Consider the following 19,709-nt stretch of genomic DNA (forward strand, 5'->3'; position numbering starts at 1 on the left):
CTTATATCATGCTGATTGTCTCCCAGTAAATAAGACATACAGGGAAGTTGCGATACCACTTAAAGTGACTATAATTGTATTCTGTTAGGTGCAAAGCCCTAGTAGCACGTTACAGATGTGCTCTGTGAATTCTCAATAGCTCATGCCCACAGACTGAGGAATAGCTGGTGCTTAAGCCATTCAGTTAATATAAGGAAAAACAGTAAGCACGAAAATCACTATCATGTCAAGTCTCATCAGGCTTACAAGTTTTGCCTTTTCCTTTCATTTCCTTGCTGACACTATTTGCTGACTCATTCCTCAATATCATAGCTCCATAACTTCAGTCTTCACCAACCAGAGAAGAAAGAAGACTAATTTAGCATCATAGCCTCTTCTACTGGAGGACAGTCCTGTGGCACAGCTAGGGACTTTTTGCCACTCATCATGAAGCCCTGTTCCCCCCTGCCCCCCCGAAACATTAACTACAGTTATACCTAGCAGACAACTGGAAGATGGAGAAGACTTTGAAACATGATCTTGAAATTATAGCATAATCTGTTTAATGGAATCTCTTTACAGGTATAACAGCAGAGCTACAAATGTTTGTGTTTTTCTTCACAAAGTACAAATAGATTCATGGGATAGTTTCTTGCTCAAGGTACCTTTCACAGCAATCTCTTGTAGTAGAATTCCATTTAATATAAAGTTAAAAAGCAAACAGCACTGTACACCCATTATTGTGTCTCCGGCTCTAAGCAATAATGATTCATGCTAAGCAGTCTTTCCTTAGAACAGGAAAATACAGTACTGAATCCAAACTCTTCTTATATCACTACTCAGATGCAAAGAAGTCAAGCAATCTTCTACCCACTTAAAAAATAAAGGACAGGATTATCTGACAGGAGTGCCTAGTTAGCATACCTTATAACAAGGAAAAATCCTAAACATTTTATAGATGAAGTCCATGTATTATCATTACTACTATAAGTCTCCACTAAAAGCTTTTTTCCTTTAGGGTGACAGATTACTCTGCTAAGCAGAGTTACTGATGCTACTTGTGACTGATTTACCCCACAACCAAGGGAGGCAATTTGACATTGCAGAGCTACAACCCTCCAGTGAAATCCATCCACAGCTTACAGGTTTTCTGACAGTTGCCACTACAAAATATATTTATTCCCAGATGCTTCAAAAAAAAAAAAAGTTACTGATATTAAGGTCCCTGCAACACTTTATTCACCTTAAAACTTTTTTAAAAAGCATATAATAATGAATGATTTGCAGTTGACATTACATCTGCTGCTACCTTTCCCTTTCTACACCAAAACAAATGCTTCCCATTGCAAAGTGGCTAGACAAACTTCAGGCATGTTAGCTGAGAAGACTAGGTCAGATGCCAGTCACACAGAGATCAAAACTACTAGACTCTAGAGCAGCAGAATTGAGCAACACACTAAAGTTGATTAAGAGACAAAGATGCAGCTGTACGTGGTTAGTTGACCCTTTCATCAGTAGACAGCGTATTTTGTAGTGTCCTTACTTGAAAGTCGGGGCAGACTGAATTTGCATAGGCTATTTAACTGAAAATTCATAAAACTAAACAGTTCTGTTTAGTCTTTTAACCTCTGTCAAAAAAGAGTGTATTCACCTACAGAGAGGAGAGAAAAAGGCTTCTGTGCATTATGTTAAATGAGCAGTACATTCAGCACATCAGTAATGTGATCTAAAAGCGATACCTACCTCTGCCAGTCATGTTTTCCTTCCTAATAAGCACTGCCCCAGATGATGCTTGCCCATGCGGTTGTGGTTCTGTACTGCGGTCTAATGAAACATTTCAGCTTTTAATATTCTGTACAGCGCACACTAAGACTAGGAGTCTGCCATCTGACAAAGCTCCTGAGAGCATATGCTGTGTTGCTGAGCAAGCTTCAGGAATGACTTGAGAAATGTTTTTCTTACCAAGTCTATGTTTCCCAGGATTGCAACTCCTCTGACAAAGGAAGTCGGAAGGCTGTGGCATAGTGCTGCAGATCACCACACTGCAGTGGAAATACAGCTACAAGGTAAAAATATTTGTAGTGTGTACAGGGAGTCTTATTTGGCAAATATTGGATACATGTACTGATTCCAAATGAGATGAAATGAATGATGAGTCACTAGTCTCTATTTATTACTCCTATAGTGTTAAGTCTTAAAGGAGGTGGCTAATAGCCTCCAGCAGCACCTGGCCAGCTAAGATCTTCTACAGTATTTGCTGCATGCACTACTCCAGGCTCATACATTGAGATCACTGCACAGGAAGCCAGAGATATCTCACCTGCTTTTGTAATTGAGTGGTGCCTTCTATAAAGGTGAACATTGTCACTTCAAATCTCTTCAGGTGCTGAGGAAATTTTACTCTGGTGCTGTAATTAACTTTGTGGAAGACTGTTCTGTGAGAGTCTTTGCTGTTTCCACACCTTTTTGGGAAAATTAAAAGAAAGTGTATTTAATCTAAATCTTTATCACTTTGACAAGGTCCTTCTGGAAGGAAGGAGGTGAAATGCTGAACTTTCCTTTTTTTGCTGAAGCCATGGTGGTAGATGATAGAGCCTCTCCCAGTAACAGTCCCTGTCTTTTCCCATGGTATTTAGTTGTAGTAATAGTTACTTTTAATTCTCTTATGAATATTAGCTAGAAGCTAGTATTTCTGCCAACCCCCGGTGACCTTCTAACACCAGAAGGCATAGCTAGTGTGCAGGCACCCTTGTGCCCTTCACAGCTTAATAACAAAAACAGATTCAGGACCAAAAATCCTTCCCAATTGACTTCTGTTCTTACTCTTTCCTTCCAACTAAAGCTAGAGGCTTTGTGCTCAGCAGTTACCAGACACAGGAGAAAAGCTCTCCTTACCCATTTATGAGGATTGGCCACTGTGGAAGACTATCCTGACTTTTTGAGTTTGTAGCCCAGCAGTCTTCCAGGTTTAGTTCCAGTCTTGGATCTGCAGGCTGCAGCAGTTCTACTTCAAAATATAGTGTTTCCTTCAGGTATTTTACCACAGGATATTCCAATTCTTGATAGAGGTCAGAATAAGACTCATCTAGAAGAAAACATTGATGGCAAAGTTTCCTTTTTACAGAGTAGGTATTGACCAGCTTTGAGTCACTCTGCTTTCCACCCCTATTTGCTCTATCACAGTGGCACAAAAAAATAGAGATGTCAACAAATAAGGCTATGATGGTAGAAAAATAAGAACTAGTAAGGAAAGCAAAGACTTGAACTGTATTTTTTGGCTCTGAAGATCTAGAGGGGAGAAACTTCCTTCTGTAAAACCTGCTAAGTCAGACTCATTCAAAACTGCTTTTAAAAAGATAAAGCAAAAGCATCAGGTCCACTCCAATCAGGGTGATGGTTTTGTTTAGACTTCAGTTAGAACTTTTTGCCAGCAGTGTTACCATTTTACAGCAGTAATGCATGTAGCTTTCTTCTGGCAGAAGTTATGGTTATTGTGGTTCGTGGTAATTTCTCCACTTGCCACACTTCAAGCACTGCCATCACTACACAGAAGTTGATGTGCTCATACCAAGCAGAAAAACCATGAGACTTGGTTGCACTTGGAATGATCCACTGTAGATACTCAACCATTTGTGTTGCATTCTGGAGGTACCACCTCTCTCAGAGGCCTTGAAGAGATTTTTCAGTACACACTGGTGATATTCAAAAGTTGCCTGGACATAGTCCTGGGCAACTTGCTCTAGGTCACCCTGTTTGTGCAGGGTAGTTGGACAAAATAACCTCCAGAGGTCCTTTTCAACGCCATCTATTCCAAAAATTCTGATCATGAAGTTACCTTTAAAAAGCTTCAATGAGAGGTCAAGAGAGCCAAACCCTGGCTTAATACTGGATGATGGGTTGTTCTTGGTTTCATAACGGACATCAACAGTCTGCTTGATTGTGTATAAGCATACAAACTTTAATCTGAGGGAAGAGGTTTAACATTAGATTTTAGAAACTGAAACAATTTGGACAGCCTCCCTCTAGGAAATGTCACTTACTTGTATACTGGTGAATCATTTCCAGGCCTGAAGTAGATTGCCTCATTCTCATATGTTATTGATGTGCTATTAAACTGAAGGATACATACTGTTACAAACAGGACAGTTACTTTAGAAGTGACTTAGGTTTTTAAAAAACATCCACATCCCTTCATTTGACTGGCAGATGGCTCTGAGCAGAGTACGCTTGGAAGTAGTGAGAAGTTACTGTCCTGCACCTACTGAACCAAAGCAAGCTACAGCTAACAGAGTCATTATCAAGAAGTAACTTATCAAGTAACAATATCTTGAATGATATAGCACCACAGAAAGAAGTGCACTGGACCACAAAAAAAGGAGTTCTGTTGATTATGTTAGCAGAATCATTGCCTAGCATTCAGAGAAGCAAGCTGCTTTTGGTGTGACTAGAATTTGAAAGTGATTTGATCTATTATTTTTCCCCCCCCTCCTATCTCAAGCCTCTCTATTTAAACAGTATGTGGCAGGAAGAGGAAACTCACTCTAATGCTGGTTTAAGTATTCACTAGTGATACAGAACCAGCTTCTATAATACATATGAGTATGCACTGACAACAAAAAAAATCATATTCCAGACTTACTAAACAATTCAGAAAATGTTAGACTACATGCTGGTTTCAGAAAACAAGCACATCTGTTTCTGAAAATTTCTTTCACTAATTAGGAAGGTGAAGTTTCAAAATTCAGCCCAGCAGAATTTGGTATCCTCAGAAAAGGACCTTAGGTCTGCCTCATATTGAAAATGACTACTTATGAGTTGTGACCTTTTGCAGCTTCTACTCAGCTCTGAGCTTCTGGCAGTCCTAGTACTAAACCTATCCCAATAAAGAGTAAACTTCATATCATTAAGTGCTCACCTTTCTTCTTGTTCCACATGTATTCACATTGAATTTGAAAGTTGCAGTCTTCTCTGTTACTAGGCTGGGCTTGCAGTTTCTGTCACTTAACACAAGGAGGCTGGTATCCAGGTCTGCAAGTCTTACCAGTTTTACTGCAGTAATAACCACAGTGCCATTGGGAAAACACTCTAAAAGAGAAAAAAAAACATTTTTCAGTACAAATCAGTTCTTCAGACTCCAGTTGTTCTGTTCTGTAGCTTAGTACAACTAAGGTGACAATTTAACTCACCTTTCTCCTCCTAGAATATTTCACTCTCTCCCAAAGATTTTTCTATGTCTGTTCTTATTTTGTCTATGACAAAGTGACATGCTTGGTGGATGAGGGAAAGGCTGTGGATGTGGTCTACCTTGACTTCAGTAAGGCTTTTGACACTGTTTCCCACAACATTCTCCTCAAGAAACTGGCTGCTCTTGGCTTGGACTGGTGTACACTTTATTGGGTTAGAAACTGGCTGGATAGCCGGGCCCAAAGAGTTGTGGTGAATGGAGTCAAATCCAGTTGGGGGCCAGTCACTAATGGCATCCCCCAGGGCTTGGTACTAGGACCAGTCCTCTTTAATATCTTCATCGATGATCTGGATGAGGGGATCAAGCACACCCTCAGTAAGTTTGCAGATGACACCAAGTTAGGTGCGTGTGTCGATCTGCTCAAGGGCAGGAAGGCTCTGCAGGAGGATCTGGATAGGCTGCACTGATGGGCTGAGGTCAACTGCATGAAGTTCAACAAGGCCAAGTGCCAGGTCCTGCACCTGGGGCGCAATAACCCCAAGCAGAGCTACATGCTGGGAGATGAGTGGTTGGAGAGCTGCCTGGAAGAGAAGGACTTGGAAGTATTGGTTGATAGTCGGCTGAATATGAGCCAGCAGTGTGCTCAGGTGGCCAAGAAGGCCAACAGCATCCTGGCTTGTCTAAGAAGCAGTGTGGCCATCAGGGCTAGGGAAGTGATTGTCCCCCTGTACTCAGCTCTGGTGAGGCCACACCTCGAGTACTGTGCTCAGTTCTGGGCCCCTCGCTACAAGAAGGACATCGAGGTGCTTGAGTGAGTCCAGAGAAGGGCGACGAAGCTGGTGAGGGGTCTGGAGAGCAAGTCTTATGAGGAGCGGCTGAGGGAGCTGCGCTTGTTCAGCCTGGAGAAGAGGAGGCTCAGGGGGGACCTTATTGCTCTCTACAGGTACCTTAAAGGAGGCTGTAGTGAGGTGGGGGTTGGTCTATTCTCCCACGTGCCTGGTGACAGGACGAGGGGGAATGGGCTTAAGTTGCGCCAGGGGAGTTTTAGGTTGGATATCAGGAAAAACTTCTTTACTGAGAGGGTTGTTAGACATTGGAATGGGCTGCCAAGGAAGTGGTGGAGTCACCATCCCTGGAGGTCTTTAAAAGACGTTTAGATGTTGAACTTAGCAATATGGTTTAGTGGAGGACTTGTTCGTGTTAGGTCAGAGGTTGGACTAGGTGATCTTGAGGTCTCTTCCAACCTAGACAATTCTGTGATTTCTAGCCAAGATATTCTGTACTTTCAATCCAGATGAGTAGGTTTTCAATGATTTATGACAACTGACACCCTATATGCCCATCTTCCCACCAAAGAAACAAGAAGCACTCAGGAAAACACCCTAAACAACCCAAAACCCCTTTCACGAAGTTTTATGCTTTTGGAAGTGTGAGGGAAGTATATTTTCTCTCCTCCTTCCCAAGCCTTGTACTAGAAAGGATTTTTCCCTACAGACCTTAAGTTGAGTTGTCTTGTAGCATATTACCCGGCAGAAAAATTGACAGGCAGATAGGGTATCACATTAGTGTAAGCTCTAGAAACATTTCAGACAGTGTGGGCTTATGTGACTTACACAACCCAAAGAGCATTAAAAGCTAAATATATCAGTGGCAGTGTACTTACGTATTAGCTCTGAGGGGGAAAATCTGCAGGAAACTGAGAAGTTCTTATTAGCCAAGGTGACTCCATCTTTCAAGGTTAAATGGAGTGAAGCCAATACTCCAGAAGTATGAATTTCCTAGAGAGGATTATCACAGGTTAAATGAAGACCCACTACTCTTATAGAAAAACTAAAGAACTAGGAGGAGGTTATCACAAGCCAGAGGTAATTGTCTTTGACCAAAACTAAACCCACAAGAGATTTTTCCTCTTAACCTAGAAACAGATGCAGAACTTCTTCAGTAGATTCACAATACAACACAAGTGTGATTGCCTGTGCAATTACCATTAATTGGTTCTTCAGCCTTTAAGTACTGCCAACATTAGCCAAGGGAAATAAGTGTTCTTTCAAGGAAAAAAAAGTCCTTCTTTAATCCTTTTAAATCTATCCAAAGGGAAACTATTTTGAAAGCTTCATTTTATCTACAAGGTCGTAGTATATCATGTTCATCTCATAGCTAGCACGTCTTTTAGTTGATACAGACTGGCATCCTTACCTCATAGTCCAGGAGGGAAGAAAGGAAAGGGACAGAGATGGCCAAGTGAGTACCATTATCACTCAGGCTGTAGTTGTACTTCTCTGCAGCCCCTGGTGTCAGGTGTCGGCCTGAGATGAAGGGCATCCAGTTCTGGTCCACATTCCCATGAGTGATGTGGAGATGGAGGCTGTTCTCATCACAAAACCCCCTTGCACTGGGCAGTACTGTAATACAGCTAAGGGTCAGACAACATGCTAGGTGCTGTCAGAGTTTAATAGCACTATTTAGTACTGACAGCATCGCTGGCTGAACTTCACCCAGTTAGCAGCTGAGTTCACAGCCAGGTAAATTGCAGCCAGATAAATACAGTTTTGCATAGATTTCACTAGCTTACCAGCATCTTTAACAGCAGACAGTGTAACGATGGGGACAGAGAAGGTCTCGCTTGTTGGATGAATGATGAACTCCAGTGTGACATTCAGTGTGTATGTTCTTATGTCATCTCTCAAATACTGAAATAAAACATTTTTAGAAATAAAAATTTACCGAGTGATATCATTTCTACACCATGGTATGCTGCACTTTCTTAGTACACACCTCTTTCTTAATGCTTTGGGCATCAAATGACACATGTATTACATAGGCTTTGCTTTGATTAGCATATTTAATCTCATATGTTTGATACCCATGCTGAACAGCCTCAGGTACTGTGACAGTTGCCCCCTCAACGGTCAAGTTCACAAGCTCCACATCCAGGAGGAACGTTCCCACTGTCACATTCATTATCCTTGCACTCAGATTTGAATCTGAAAAGGAACATACTAGCATCAATATCCTGTCAGTACCAAAACCTTCAGTAAACTCAGTGTTAGGATACTTACTGTTGGTTACAGTGAGTTCTACTAGTTCAAATGGTGTTTCTATTTCCTTGATGATGGTATGTTTGGTTAGTCCCCATTTGTTATCCTCCCACTGGTGTTCCAAGAACAGGTTGATGCAGTATCTTGTCCCATGCTGTCCACTGTTCACAGAAGTCTGGAATTTTATAACCAGCATCCTTTAACATAACATGATAAAGTATAAAGTAAAAACTGTCTCACAGCATTACAGGGTCAGATAGAGCTACAGTTCCAAACAATTGTCCTCCTCATCTCTGTGGCTCTGCTTTTATGCTGGGAAGGAAGTCTGAGAAAACAGCACCGGTGAGGAATCATGCACTCGTGTCATACTTACTGTATCACTATAATAGGCTCTATTTTTTAAGAGTTTATATTATCTCAGGATACTCAAGAGACTACCTTTTGAAGGTTGCCCCCCACCTCCTAGTTTCAAAACAACAGGGATTTTTTTTTTTTTTTTAAATCAGTGAAATGACTCCTTCTGCATTCTCCTTTTGAAGTTCAGCTATGATGTTTGCCTAGGACTGAGTTCATTCCAAGGGACTCAGTTTGAGGCATAGTCTCAAAGCATCCTGATATGTGGTCTTGAGGACAAATGGCATACATTCTCAATCTTAAACATTTTGTGGAAAATATGACAATCTATGCATGTGTTATAGTCCAGCTAAGACTGTCTTCAAGGAAGATGACATCAGGATTGAAAGGTAAACAAATCTGTGTTAATCTGAGCGAAGATAGAAATCATAGTTCTTTATGGGATTCTGTCCATCTCCATTTATCAGAAAAAAGTTTTCACAAAGTGATGTTTAAAAGAGCCCTTTGGTCAGGATTTTGGGATGTTTGATATACATTTTCTTCCCCTTCTCCCTCCCTTTCCCTTCTCTCCTCCTCCCCAACCTTTTCCCCTCCTTTGTAATGACCAGAATGAAAAATTATTTCTCCCCAGGAAAACAACACACACCACCACCACCCAGTTACAACAGAAAATAATTTACCTGCCATCCAATATAACCAACTAACCTTGTAATAGCCACCTTCTGCACCTATTGGTACCTTCATTGTAATCACATCAAAATCATTAGATAACACGTATTTTCTGGAAGCCATTTCTTCAACAGAGAGTTTGTGTAGATTCACACCAGCTTCAACAAGAATATCCTTAAAGCTAGTTGCTCCAGTACAGAGTGCTTGAATGTATTTTGGAACTGTCCAGATGATCATTTTGTTAGTATAATCCACACCATCTTAGGGACCAGATAGGAAAACTGTCAGCTCATTACAGTAGTTACCAGACATTCCCTACATTTAAACATTGGGGTGAGGTACCATATTCCTTACCTACAGGACATGCCACAGCAGTATCCACCATCAGGATCATCCACTGCTCTTTGTAAAATGTACTTGATCTCACTGCAGAAAAAGTAATTCCCTGAGCCTGCAGGAAGAGATCTGTTTAGACCTATATAATCTGACAACTTGTTGGGTTAGACTGAGTGTACCAACCTTTACCAGCTGAGTTTGTGCAGTATTATACGGTACTCGCAGCAGAATCCTGGTATCTGTGGTGTTGAGTCCATAGCCAGCACTCCAAGCATCACTCACAAGCAGAGCCCTTTTCTCTTCTGGTTGATGAAACACTGTTTGCCATATTGAGGCTTCTCCTGACTTAGCCTGCCCATAGAAATTCATTAACAGTTTAAACAAGCTGTTCAAAGTGACTTACTATGTTGGATGATTTATGTATTGAACTACACAGAAATTTTGTTTATTTATTGCAAATACTACTGTGATACTTCTCAAGCTTTGCCCTGCTCAGCCTCTCACACAGAGGAAGCTTTCCATATTGAAAGCAAACAGATATTGAACTAAAAAAAAAAAAATACACCCCTTTCTGTATTGAGATAAGTTATGGGGAAAGAGATTAACTGCAATGCTACACTAAAAATATGGGGCCCAAGAAAAAAAAAAAAAGGCATTCTGAAGTTCATTCTTAGGCCATGGGTTCTTAGAATTTTTGTTGTTTACCCTTTTGCCTGGGGAAGGCCTGATTTTGAGGTTGTCTGAGAAATACATCTCCACTTCTTCCTTGGAGATAAGGCTTACAGGCTGCCTGTATTTCTAATATATATTAAAACCTCTATTCTAAAACCACTTTGTAAAGAAGTTCTGCTCTTCCTACTTAAATGTAGTTTTTGAAAGGACAATTCATACTGTGTGGACATAGGATGGTTGTGTTGGAAGTAGCACTAGTTCTTATTAGGAAGAAAATCTGTAATTTTACCTCTGGAAAGGCAAGAGTCCAGTCTTCAGGCTCTTCTTGAATTAAGTCCTTTACAGTCTGTGGAACATCCCTCCTGACAGAAACCTGAACAAAAAAGCCACTTTTTCTTAGTGTTACCATCAACCCCCTTGTCTTGAACATCTCACAAGGTTTTTTTTTTTTTTTTTTTTTAAGTACTTTCAGGAAAGTAGGAGATTAAGAATGGAGACTGGCATCTCCCTAAGGGAAATCTTTCATTTCTCTCTTCAAGTCAAGAACTCATATTTTATGCCATAATAGTGTATTATCCATAGTCAACTTCATTGCAGTCTTTTTTTTAAAGCATTCTCTAGCTTCAGCATTTTCACTTCCAGTTAGTGTCAGGGCTTCATTCTTACACCCATGTCTGCTTCAAAGAGGAATTGTTCTTTTTCTCTCTACAGTTCTTCCCAGAAAGTTTAGTAGGTGTGCTTTCTGAAGGAAGCTTTATTTGTTATCTCAACGTTTGTTGAGATGCCATTCAACCTTAATCTTTTGAATATTATTTCACAACTCCACTGGCTATTAACACTATTCAGATATCTATAAAAAAACATAAATATATCACTAAGCTCAAGACGCTGCTGTAGCTTCACCAATAAGTCTTTCATAGTGTGATATTCAAACTCTGTTCCAATTCCCATTCCTAGCATTTAATCTGATTACAAAGATGAAGTCTTCTAGTGCTTACCTCCATGTAATTAGTTTCACATAGTAACTCTCTCAGACTCCATGGGCCATAATGACAACTTGCACTTTTTAGGTGAATTGAAGCATTTTTCATATCAGGGGTATGAGATGCTTTGACTTGTATAGTTACTGTGAATGTGTCTTTCTGCATGGACATGGGAAACATTTGTTAGACAGATTTTTCCTAGTAGGACATCAGCTATCCTTGTGACCTAACTTAAGAAATCCACCCATCAGTCTTTGGGCAGAGAAGCACCTCCATACTGAAATGTTATTGTTTTTTCCTTGCTTAACTAGCCTGTAAGAATCTATCTACATCACACACAAATGTTTCTTATTCTTATTCTGTAGAAGGCACTTGCACTTCTAGGACGCATATGTAATATGCTTCTTCATATGCTCATCTGTCCTATTCTGTAGGGCATTGAAGTGTCAATACCATGGTGTATTCTCAGATATCCGGAAACATTTGAAGAGAACTAAACATTCTGCTAGTAGATGTTCAAGATATTATGACCCCTCAGTTAATACCTGTCAATAATTTTTTAATCTTTTGTGTAAAGGTCATACACAGCATCAGTACTGTAAAACAAACAAACAAACAAAAAAACCTATATTAATTACACTTACCTCCAAGCGAGAATGGCAGCTTAGTGCAGAAGCACGAAACTCAATGTTATTCCAGCTGCTGTAAGTTACTGTATAGCCACACTGTGATGCCAGGGCCTCATCTAGCTCCCAAGCTATGCCAGATTGATCTATAGGAAATTAGTTAAGATTGGTATTAATAAGTATGACTCCTGCTCTGCAAACTCCCCCAGCAGTCTTCCCTTGTCTCTAGAGTTCAGCTGGCCCAGGTTCTTTTATGGCCCAGCTATATACCTTGAGGTCAAACTTGAGATAAAATTGCAAAGAGATAAAGCTATGCATCAAAATAAATAGAAAGATAAAGGTAAAGCTACAAACAGACTGGGACAGGAAACATAACAACGGAAAGGCTGAGATGATAAATGACCAATATGGGAAGATGTGAAATCCTGAAGGACTGGGGAGGAAGCCCCAGTAAGGACAGACCAGACACAGATCAGTGTCAAAGCTGTCATGGGTGATTAATGATAACAACTCACAACACAGGGGCTTTAGTTCTGGGACTGGCATAAACTCATGTTTCTCTTTAATGCCTGGCTGGCCAATGGAGACCCTTCAGGAGTCTTATCAGGATGATAAGCACACTAAAGCTTAGCTTGAATTTAAGCTACAAAATTATCATTGATTTTAAGCCCAAAATAATTGCTTTATACTTTCAAGCCATACATATCTCAATTGCAGAGTCTATTGATGTATGGGTGAAGGTTCTCAAACAGAAACATATATTAAGAAGGGTAAGACAAGTTTAATGTTCTAGGAAGATAGGTGCAGTACAACAAATCATATCTAGTCAGACAACCAACATCAAGAGTTAGTTCAAAACTGAGTTTGCATTTTTATATCTTTATATCTGATTATGTTTATTGAGCAAAGTTAACTCATTTCACCCTTCAAGGGCGCTCTGTGGTGTTTTTTCACTCAAACACACCACTCATTGATTATTAAGTCTGCAGTCAGAGGCCACAGATAATTTAACAATCCACTAGGCCCCTTAGTTATAAGCAAAAAAGTGGGAAATCATCTATGCAAAACCAGTAATGTAGCATCAGCTTCAGCTTTTGTGCTTTCCAAATAATATGTGTGGTTACTGGGGCATATTTTTACCAGGAGGGAAATCCACCAACATGTCTAACAACTACCATATCTTCCTACGTTGTGCATTTTAGTTTGAGTGCAAAGACAACCATGATTAGACTTGATAAAGCTAAGTTATAACTTAATAAAGCTAAATAATAGGTTAAACAGAAAAAGACATTTTTAAAGATAATAATAATAACGAGGTGCAACATACTTCCAACAGCTCTATACATGTCATGAGATCCAGGGAATTCTAGCATAGAAAGACCTCAAAAGATTTTCAAGACATCACCTTGTGCAATTTTGTCTCCAAGATCTTCTGTATCTACTTACCAACAGCAGAAAAAGATAAGTATTTGTCCTCAAAGTATTCCACCCTCAGTGTTATACGCAAAAAGTTCTCCAGGCACTCTGAACTCATGGGTCCTGTGTCAAAAAATCAGTAAGTAAAGAATTAACAGTAACATAAAGAGAAACCTGCAAATTCATATTCTGCCTTGTAAATAACAATGCCATAATATTTATACTTCAGAATCTCTTGTCAAGGGATGTTAGAGGGTGCAAATACATAATATAAACAAACAAAAAAAATCAAGAAGCACTTCCAAGAGAAAATGTAGTAGTGTAATGATTGTAACCATGCCTGGCCAGCCAACATTACTACCTGTAGCAACAGAAGCAGGATCGTGAAAGAGGTTCAAGAAGCCACTAAATTGGCTGGCCCAAGCTGAACATCTGTATTGGAATAGAGCAAAACAAGAAGAGCAAGAAAAAAAAAAAAAAGAAAGAAATCCTCCTCTAAACTATTGAAAGGAAATGGAAAAATGATAATAACAACAATAATAATAATGAAGAAAAAAGTTTGTGTGAAGACAGTTCACAGCAGCTTTACCTGGTCTCCCATGGGTCCATGTTTCAGAAATAAATATTCCTGTCACCAAGAACCTGTATGAGAAAACACGGATTAACAGTAACTCCTACTGTAACAACAGCTTGCTAACTGATTTTTTACACTAGAAGTTCTAGTCCAGATGTTTCAGCTACAGATCTAGATTTGGAAACTGAAAAATGAGAATTCCTTGGTTACCACCAGAATGTTAGGCACAGTAAAATAGAGGAGTTAACATATCTGATGCCTCTAGAAAGATAACAGCATTAATCACCATGAAATTCTCACCTCAGCACCAGACCCAGCTCCATTATGTATTTATTTGCCTGCACTGCTTTTCCCCTTAGAGCTACATAGAAACGCAAGCTTCCTTCATGAAGTTTCTATAAAAAACTAAAGCCTTTCTATCTTCTCAAAAATTTGGGTTATGGGGAAAGGCTGTCACCTTTATAGTGATGAAACCCATTTTCAGCTGTTTACCCTCCTAGCTACAAACTGATAATTCATGTCACCTGCTCATTTGTTTTACTGATTAAATCTGCACCTATCCACATACCATCAGCTCCTGACCAGCAGGTGGCTGTTGTGTAAAGGCAGTAGGATAAATGGTGCTGTTCTGGTAAAGCATGTGGCAGTTCATTGTTTCTGAGTTATCTCTGTTTCTCCATGTAGAGAAGTGTCTATGGTCTTCTCTGGAGAGCTGAAGTGTTTCACAGGCAGATGTGTGATCTGCAGCTTTAGAGCAAGTGGTGTAATAAGAAAGGAAGAAACCGTTGACATTTGAGGTAATTGATTACAACTAATGTTGAAGGTGATACATGCTGCAGACTGCTGGACATCTCAAACCAAGTGAAGAAGTGTCTGATTGGGTGGCCTGTGGGACTCTAGACCAGAAATGATCCTTATTGGTCATGGCCAGCCAATTTCATAGAATCATTAAAGTTGGAAAAGACCTTCAAGATCATCTTGTCTAATAATCACCCTACTACCAGTGTCACCCACTAAACATTTCAGGAAAACTTTCTCAAAAACTGTGGAAAAGTAAGAGATCTGCCCTGAATACAAGCAGATCAGAGATAAAGACCCTGCTTTTGCTGCTTGTTGAATGTAGAGAGGTTACTCTGTGGCCCTAGGTCCAGATCAGTGATGGATTCCCACCGTTATTAATATGGGTTAATACAATATACATTATTAACATGGGTTATGCAACCATGTGTGATGCATGTGACCATCATACTCATGGAGCTGATGAGCTGAGATGCTCATGGCTAGACTGTAGTCAGGTCACTTAGTGAGTGAAGGTGTTGGTGTGAGGTCTGTTTGCTTTTTCTGTAAATATTGAGCTGAGCATTGTTTGTATGTAGCTGTAGAAAAATTAATAGCACAAACAATAATAGATTCAATATTTTTTATTACTGTATATAACAAAGCATGCAAAAATTCAGTATTCCTTGTCTTGATCATCATTTAGTGCAATTGTCAGTTATTCTGTGCCAATAGATCCTTAACACCAGAGACAGAGTTCCACCTTGGCAATTCTCATTTCTTCCCTTTCATGGCCAAAACATTGTTTTGGTTTCCCTGTTTCTTTGAGCAATATTTCCACATTTTCTTTCTGTGTTTTCTAACAACTTTACCAGGAATAATGAATTTTCACTTTGTGTGTATTGGTGCATGTCATCACTGAGTGGTCAGATATTCAAGTCTCTCTGTTATATATTTCATGTTTAGACTCTTTATATTGGGGATCTTTTTTGGTCTAGGTTTATGTCTGTGACAATCTGGCTTTGCTCCTTCCTCTGCACACTCGAAGGCATATGAGAGTAGAGCTGAAGGAATTGTAGTTAACAACAATGTCCTGGAGAGGGAGCCTGACACCCTCCTATCGGGATGCTCTTGCCTGCTCTGCCAGCCAGCTGCACCTTTTCAACTTTTATTCAGTGTTTGTTCTTAAATCTAACAAATGTTACACCAAGGTCGTTTTAGGCAAACATATGCATTAATGATGAAGTTATTTATTACAGCTAACCTTACTGCGTCACTCTGGCATCTTTAAAAAATAATATATATATATATATATATATACACAAATACAAAAAGTAAAAACAAAGTTTACTATGTTCATAGATCCATTTTTTTTTTTTTTAACCAAGAAGCAAGTTTTATCCTCAGCTAGCTTGTTTTCCCATTATTTCCTTTTGAAATACCTTTATCTGTTAAATTTTCAACTTTACATTTTGTTGTTGTTGTTTCTGAAAAGCACCGTTATTTATATAGAATCCACTATTGATTGTAATAATAAATAGAACGATGGTCAGGAAGTCAGAGCTTCTGTATTGCATAGCACAGTGTATTTATTATTTCTGGATAGATGGCCATTAAAATTATGCCTACTTTCTCTGTGCAGTTATTATTCACATTACTACAACAAGGTTATTACACTTTTCCAGAACTTGATTTTAAGTACCTCTAGGGAAGCACCTGAGATTTCCTCTAGATTTGCATGGGCTCTACCTGACATTTAAACTAGATCTACGCTGTTGGCAAACCCATCACCTCAATTCTGTTAGGTATCCAGATTGCTTATGCTTTTCTACCCTAAATAGTCTCTGCCCATATTTCTCTTCAGCCTACCAATACTTACATGCATGTTGAGGTTATGGGGCAAAGCAGCATCCTGGTGGTGACTTGTTCAGTTTTTGCAGTTTGAGCAGGGTCATGGCAACTAACAACTACGTGCTGAAGAGGAAGGAGAATTACAGTGGTCCTGCTAAAACTCAGCCTTATCACAGCAGTACTGAAAGCATTACCCATTTAGTTTACCTGCATGGACACTGTCTGCATGTTTTCTTATTTTTCCACTTTTTACCAGGCAATTGTAGATTAATTCCTAGATACCTTAACTTTTCTGGCTTGTTTGTTTCTTTGTTTGAATTTCTTTTGTTATGTAGCATGTCTTGGACCATAATTATGACTCTGGGCAATAAAATAACACAAATTAATCCAAGGTTTATATAATTTATATATATTTATGTGCAAGAAGGACATCGAGGTGCTCGAGTGAGTCCAGAAAAGGGTGATGAAGCTGGTGAGGGGTCTGGAGAACAAGTTTGACGAAGAGCGGCTGAGGGAGCTGGGTTTGTTCAGCCTGGAGAAGAGGAGGCTCAGGGGTGACCTTATTGCTCTTTACAGATACCTTAAAGGAGGCTGTAGCGAGGTGGGGGTTGGTCTGTTCTCCCACGTGCCTGGTGACAGGATGAGGGGGAATGGACTAAAGTTGTGCCAGGGGAGTTTTAGGTTGGATATTAGGAAGAACTTCTTTACCAAAAAGGTTGTTAGGCATTGGAATGGGCTGCCCAGGGAAGTGGTTGAGTCACCATCCCTGGAGGTCTTTAAAAGACGTTTAGATGTTGAACTTAGCAATATGGTTTAGTGGAGGACTTGTTAGTTTTAGGTCAGAGGTTGGACTCAATGATCGTGAGGTCTCTTCCAACCTAGATGATTCTGTGATTCTGTGATTTATAGTCAAACCAAAGTTATCAACTGACTTAAGTAAAAAGCAAGAAGTTGTTTGTCTGTTACAGTTCTAATTTCTAAAGAATTTTGAAATCAATAAGACTTTACTCAAACTCTATGGCCAAAAATGCCAAGGATGACAAAATTTTCCTTCTGGACTTTTTATTTGCATTAGGGTAAGAAGAGGAAGAAATGATGTAGTATTTGACACACTTCCATGGCTAACAGTTGTGTGGATGTATGTGCTCTTTAATTTACTAGGATCATCATGTGTTCATATTTCCGTTTTTTTGTCTGGTAACTGATAGTTCTCCCACAACAAGTAGTAACTGAGTGGTAGGGTCAGATCATGTAGTGTCGTGACCATTGTATTAGGAAAAAAAGGAAGTCTGCACAATCTAGTACGGCTATATCTAAACATTAAAAACTATTTAGCATATTTTGAAGGCAAAACTGCATGAGAAATGAAATTCAAGTCACAGTGCTTCTCAGATTAAGTGATAGATAACTCATTGCTAATAGGAAGAATAAAACTGAGAGAGATTTTGCAGTCGCACCCTTGTAAAGTGACCCTTGTAAAATGCCCACTGGAAAATTAATTATTCATTTTCTTCACAGGGTTGCAATGCAGAATAATAGTTATTAAATGAACTATCCTATCTGTCTCACTCTATATCCTCCTTCTCCCGTGAATCTGTTCCTAGACAGTATGTTTATATGCTCAACTAATTCAAATATTTTCCATGAAAAATAAATAAATAAATAAATGGGAAGACAGAAAACACACACTTTATCTGTAAGCAATATCTACAAGAACAGACACATTAGGTAGAATGAAGCCATTAACTAGAACTCAGCAACTTAGTCTGGGCTGTCTCTGCTGCAAGATATGACTCCTCTGGGGATAAAAATGATTTCCTAAATAATCACTGACTTGATTTTCAGCTAGGTACAGTCCTGCTCTCGGAGTACAGTACAGCTAAGATCCCTGGAGAGTCAGAAAGCCATCTGTCTCAGAGATGGGTGGCATGGGTGGCTTCCCTGGGGCTCTCCCATATTTAAGGGCAGTAATTATTTTCATTTTAACTCACAGATAAAATTGCAACTCACAGATAAAATTGGGGACCAACAGGTTTAAGAGGACAAATGTCCTGAGCTAAAGTTTTTTTTAAGTCATGCTATGACAATTCTTTCTTCTCTGAATAGGGTACAGAAGGACACTTGAAGCAAGCCTCCCCACAAGGAGTGTCAACCATGAGCATACTGAGTTGTGAAGTACGTGGTGGTTTGCACACAGAGCACACACAAGGCCATGCTTCCACCCCACCTTCTTTCTGCTTGTGCTTTCTGTGTTATCTCCTTCAACGTGGTGTTTCAAGGGCAGTGGAAGCCCTCTTATGAACCAGGACCATAACCTATGGAGTTAGTTATGAGATTTCCTATAATTAGGAGTACCATTTTGAAAGTTTGGCTGCATCAACTTGGCTCAATAAAACTAAGACAAACTAAGACAAAGAGTTACACCAGGAAGTAATCTGGCCCTTAAAGTCCAGTTAGAATTTCAGAGTAGGAATTTATATGCAGTGGAGAACAATCTGTGGAAATATCTGGAACCAAATGCAAAGCAATTTAGATTACTGTGATAGTACAAAAGCGCTTTGTGTAGACAATTTAAGACATCTGCCCATGGTCCAGACATCTGTGTGCAATGAATACCATTTTTGAGCTAGCTCTTTATTTGTCATCCCATAATGTCCATTAATAATTGCTGCCCCTGTACAACCCTGTCTTTGTCTATATGTTGTTATATATGGGTACTTGATGTCTGTAATAAACAAGGAAAGAATTACTTGTTCTTAAATTGAAAATACAATCTGTGATCTAGTTCTGTTTCAAATATAAACAAGAGATTTTAGTCTTCAATCCCATTCTTTCCCTTTGTCTGTATTTGAAGTTGCTATTGTACATTTATATCCCTCAAAGTAATGGACACATAAAGTAGATACTGCCATGCAGATAGGTCACACAGATATAATCTTCTTGTATTTTTAGCTCATCTTTAGTTTCAGTGATGTTTCCTGTGATCCTGAAGAACCTGACCAGGCCTATGGTCAGAATCCATGCTTCTTCTCTTCCTACAGGCATACAGACCACTTTTCTTTGGCCACTTCAAACAGTTCTCTGGTTTTATAGTCACTACTTTACTCATTTGTAATCCTATATGTTCTGTTATTTATGTAAAGTGTACAATATCCTACAACATGTTTTATTTATCTGAAAGTAAGTCTTCAGTGTTATAAGGAAGAAGAAATTTTCTTTGGTGCAAGTCCATGCACCAGTCCAAATTAG

At 39.4% G+C, this 19,709-nt stretch overlaps 1 protein-coding gene across 4 annotated transcripts; it reads right to left on the reverse strand.

Annotated features, from left to right (window-relative positions):
* Positions 1 to 519: 519 nt before the first annotated feature.
* On the reverse strand, positions 520 to 14,271 carry LOC101802605 (zona pellucida sperm-binding protein 2). Of its 4 annotated transcripts, none has more exons than XM_072036464.1 (22): positions 14,133 to 14,271; positions 13,848 to 13,900; positions 13,289 to 13,381; positions 11,861 to 11,988; positions 11,232 to 11,375; positions 10,523 to 10,606; positions 9,751 to 9,912; positions 9,580 to 9,676; positions 9,262 to 9,485; positions 8,224 to 8,377; positions 7,940 to 8,148; positions 7,737 to 7,854; positions 7,361 to 7,566; positions 6,828 to 6,942; positions 4,895 to 5,064; positions 4,020 to 4,093; positions 3,815 to 3,942; positions 2,875 to 3,064; positions 2,300 to 2,441; positions 1,942 to 2,038; positions 1,723 to 1,803; positions 520 to 1,655 (listed from the first exon to the last, which is right to left on the reverse strand). In XM_072036464.1, exons 1-22 carry the CDS (start codon positions 14,153 to 14,155, stop codon positions 1,627 to 1,629), a joined length of 2,721 nt encoding a protein of 906 aa, XP_071892565.1. In that variant the 5' UTR covers positions 14,156 to 14,271; the 3' UTR covers positions 520 to 1,626. The 4 variants fall into 4 exon arrangements, with proteins under 4 accessions (XP_071892565.1, XP_012950820.2, XP_012950819.2 ...); XM_013095366.5 differs by having other exon boundaries at positions 520 to 1,630; positions 9,745 to 9,912; XM_013095365.5 differs by having other exon boundaries at positions 9,745 to 9,912.
* Positions 14,272 to 19,709: the final 5,438 nt, after the last annotated feature.

The sequence above is a fragment of the Anas platyrhynchos genome, chromosome 3 (genome assembly GCF_047663525.1).
Source record: "Anas platyrhynchos isolate ZD024472 breed Pekin duck chromosome 3, IASCAAS_PekinDuck_T2T, whole genome shotgun sequence".
Classification (NCBI taxonomy): domain Eukaryota; kingdom Metazoa; phylum Chordata; class Aves; order Anseriformes; family Anatidae; genus Anas; species Anas platyrhynchos.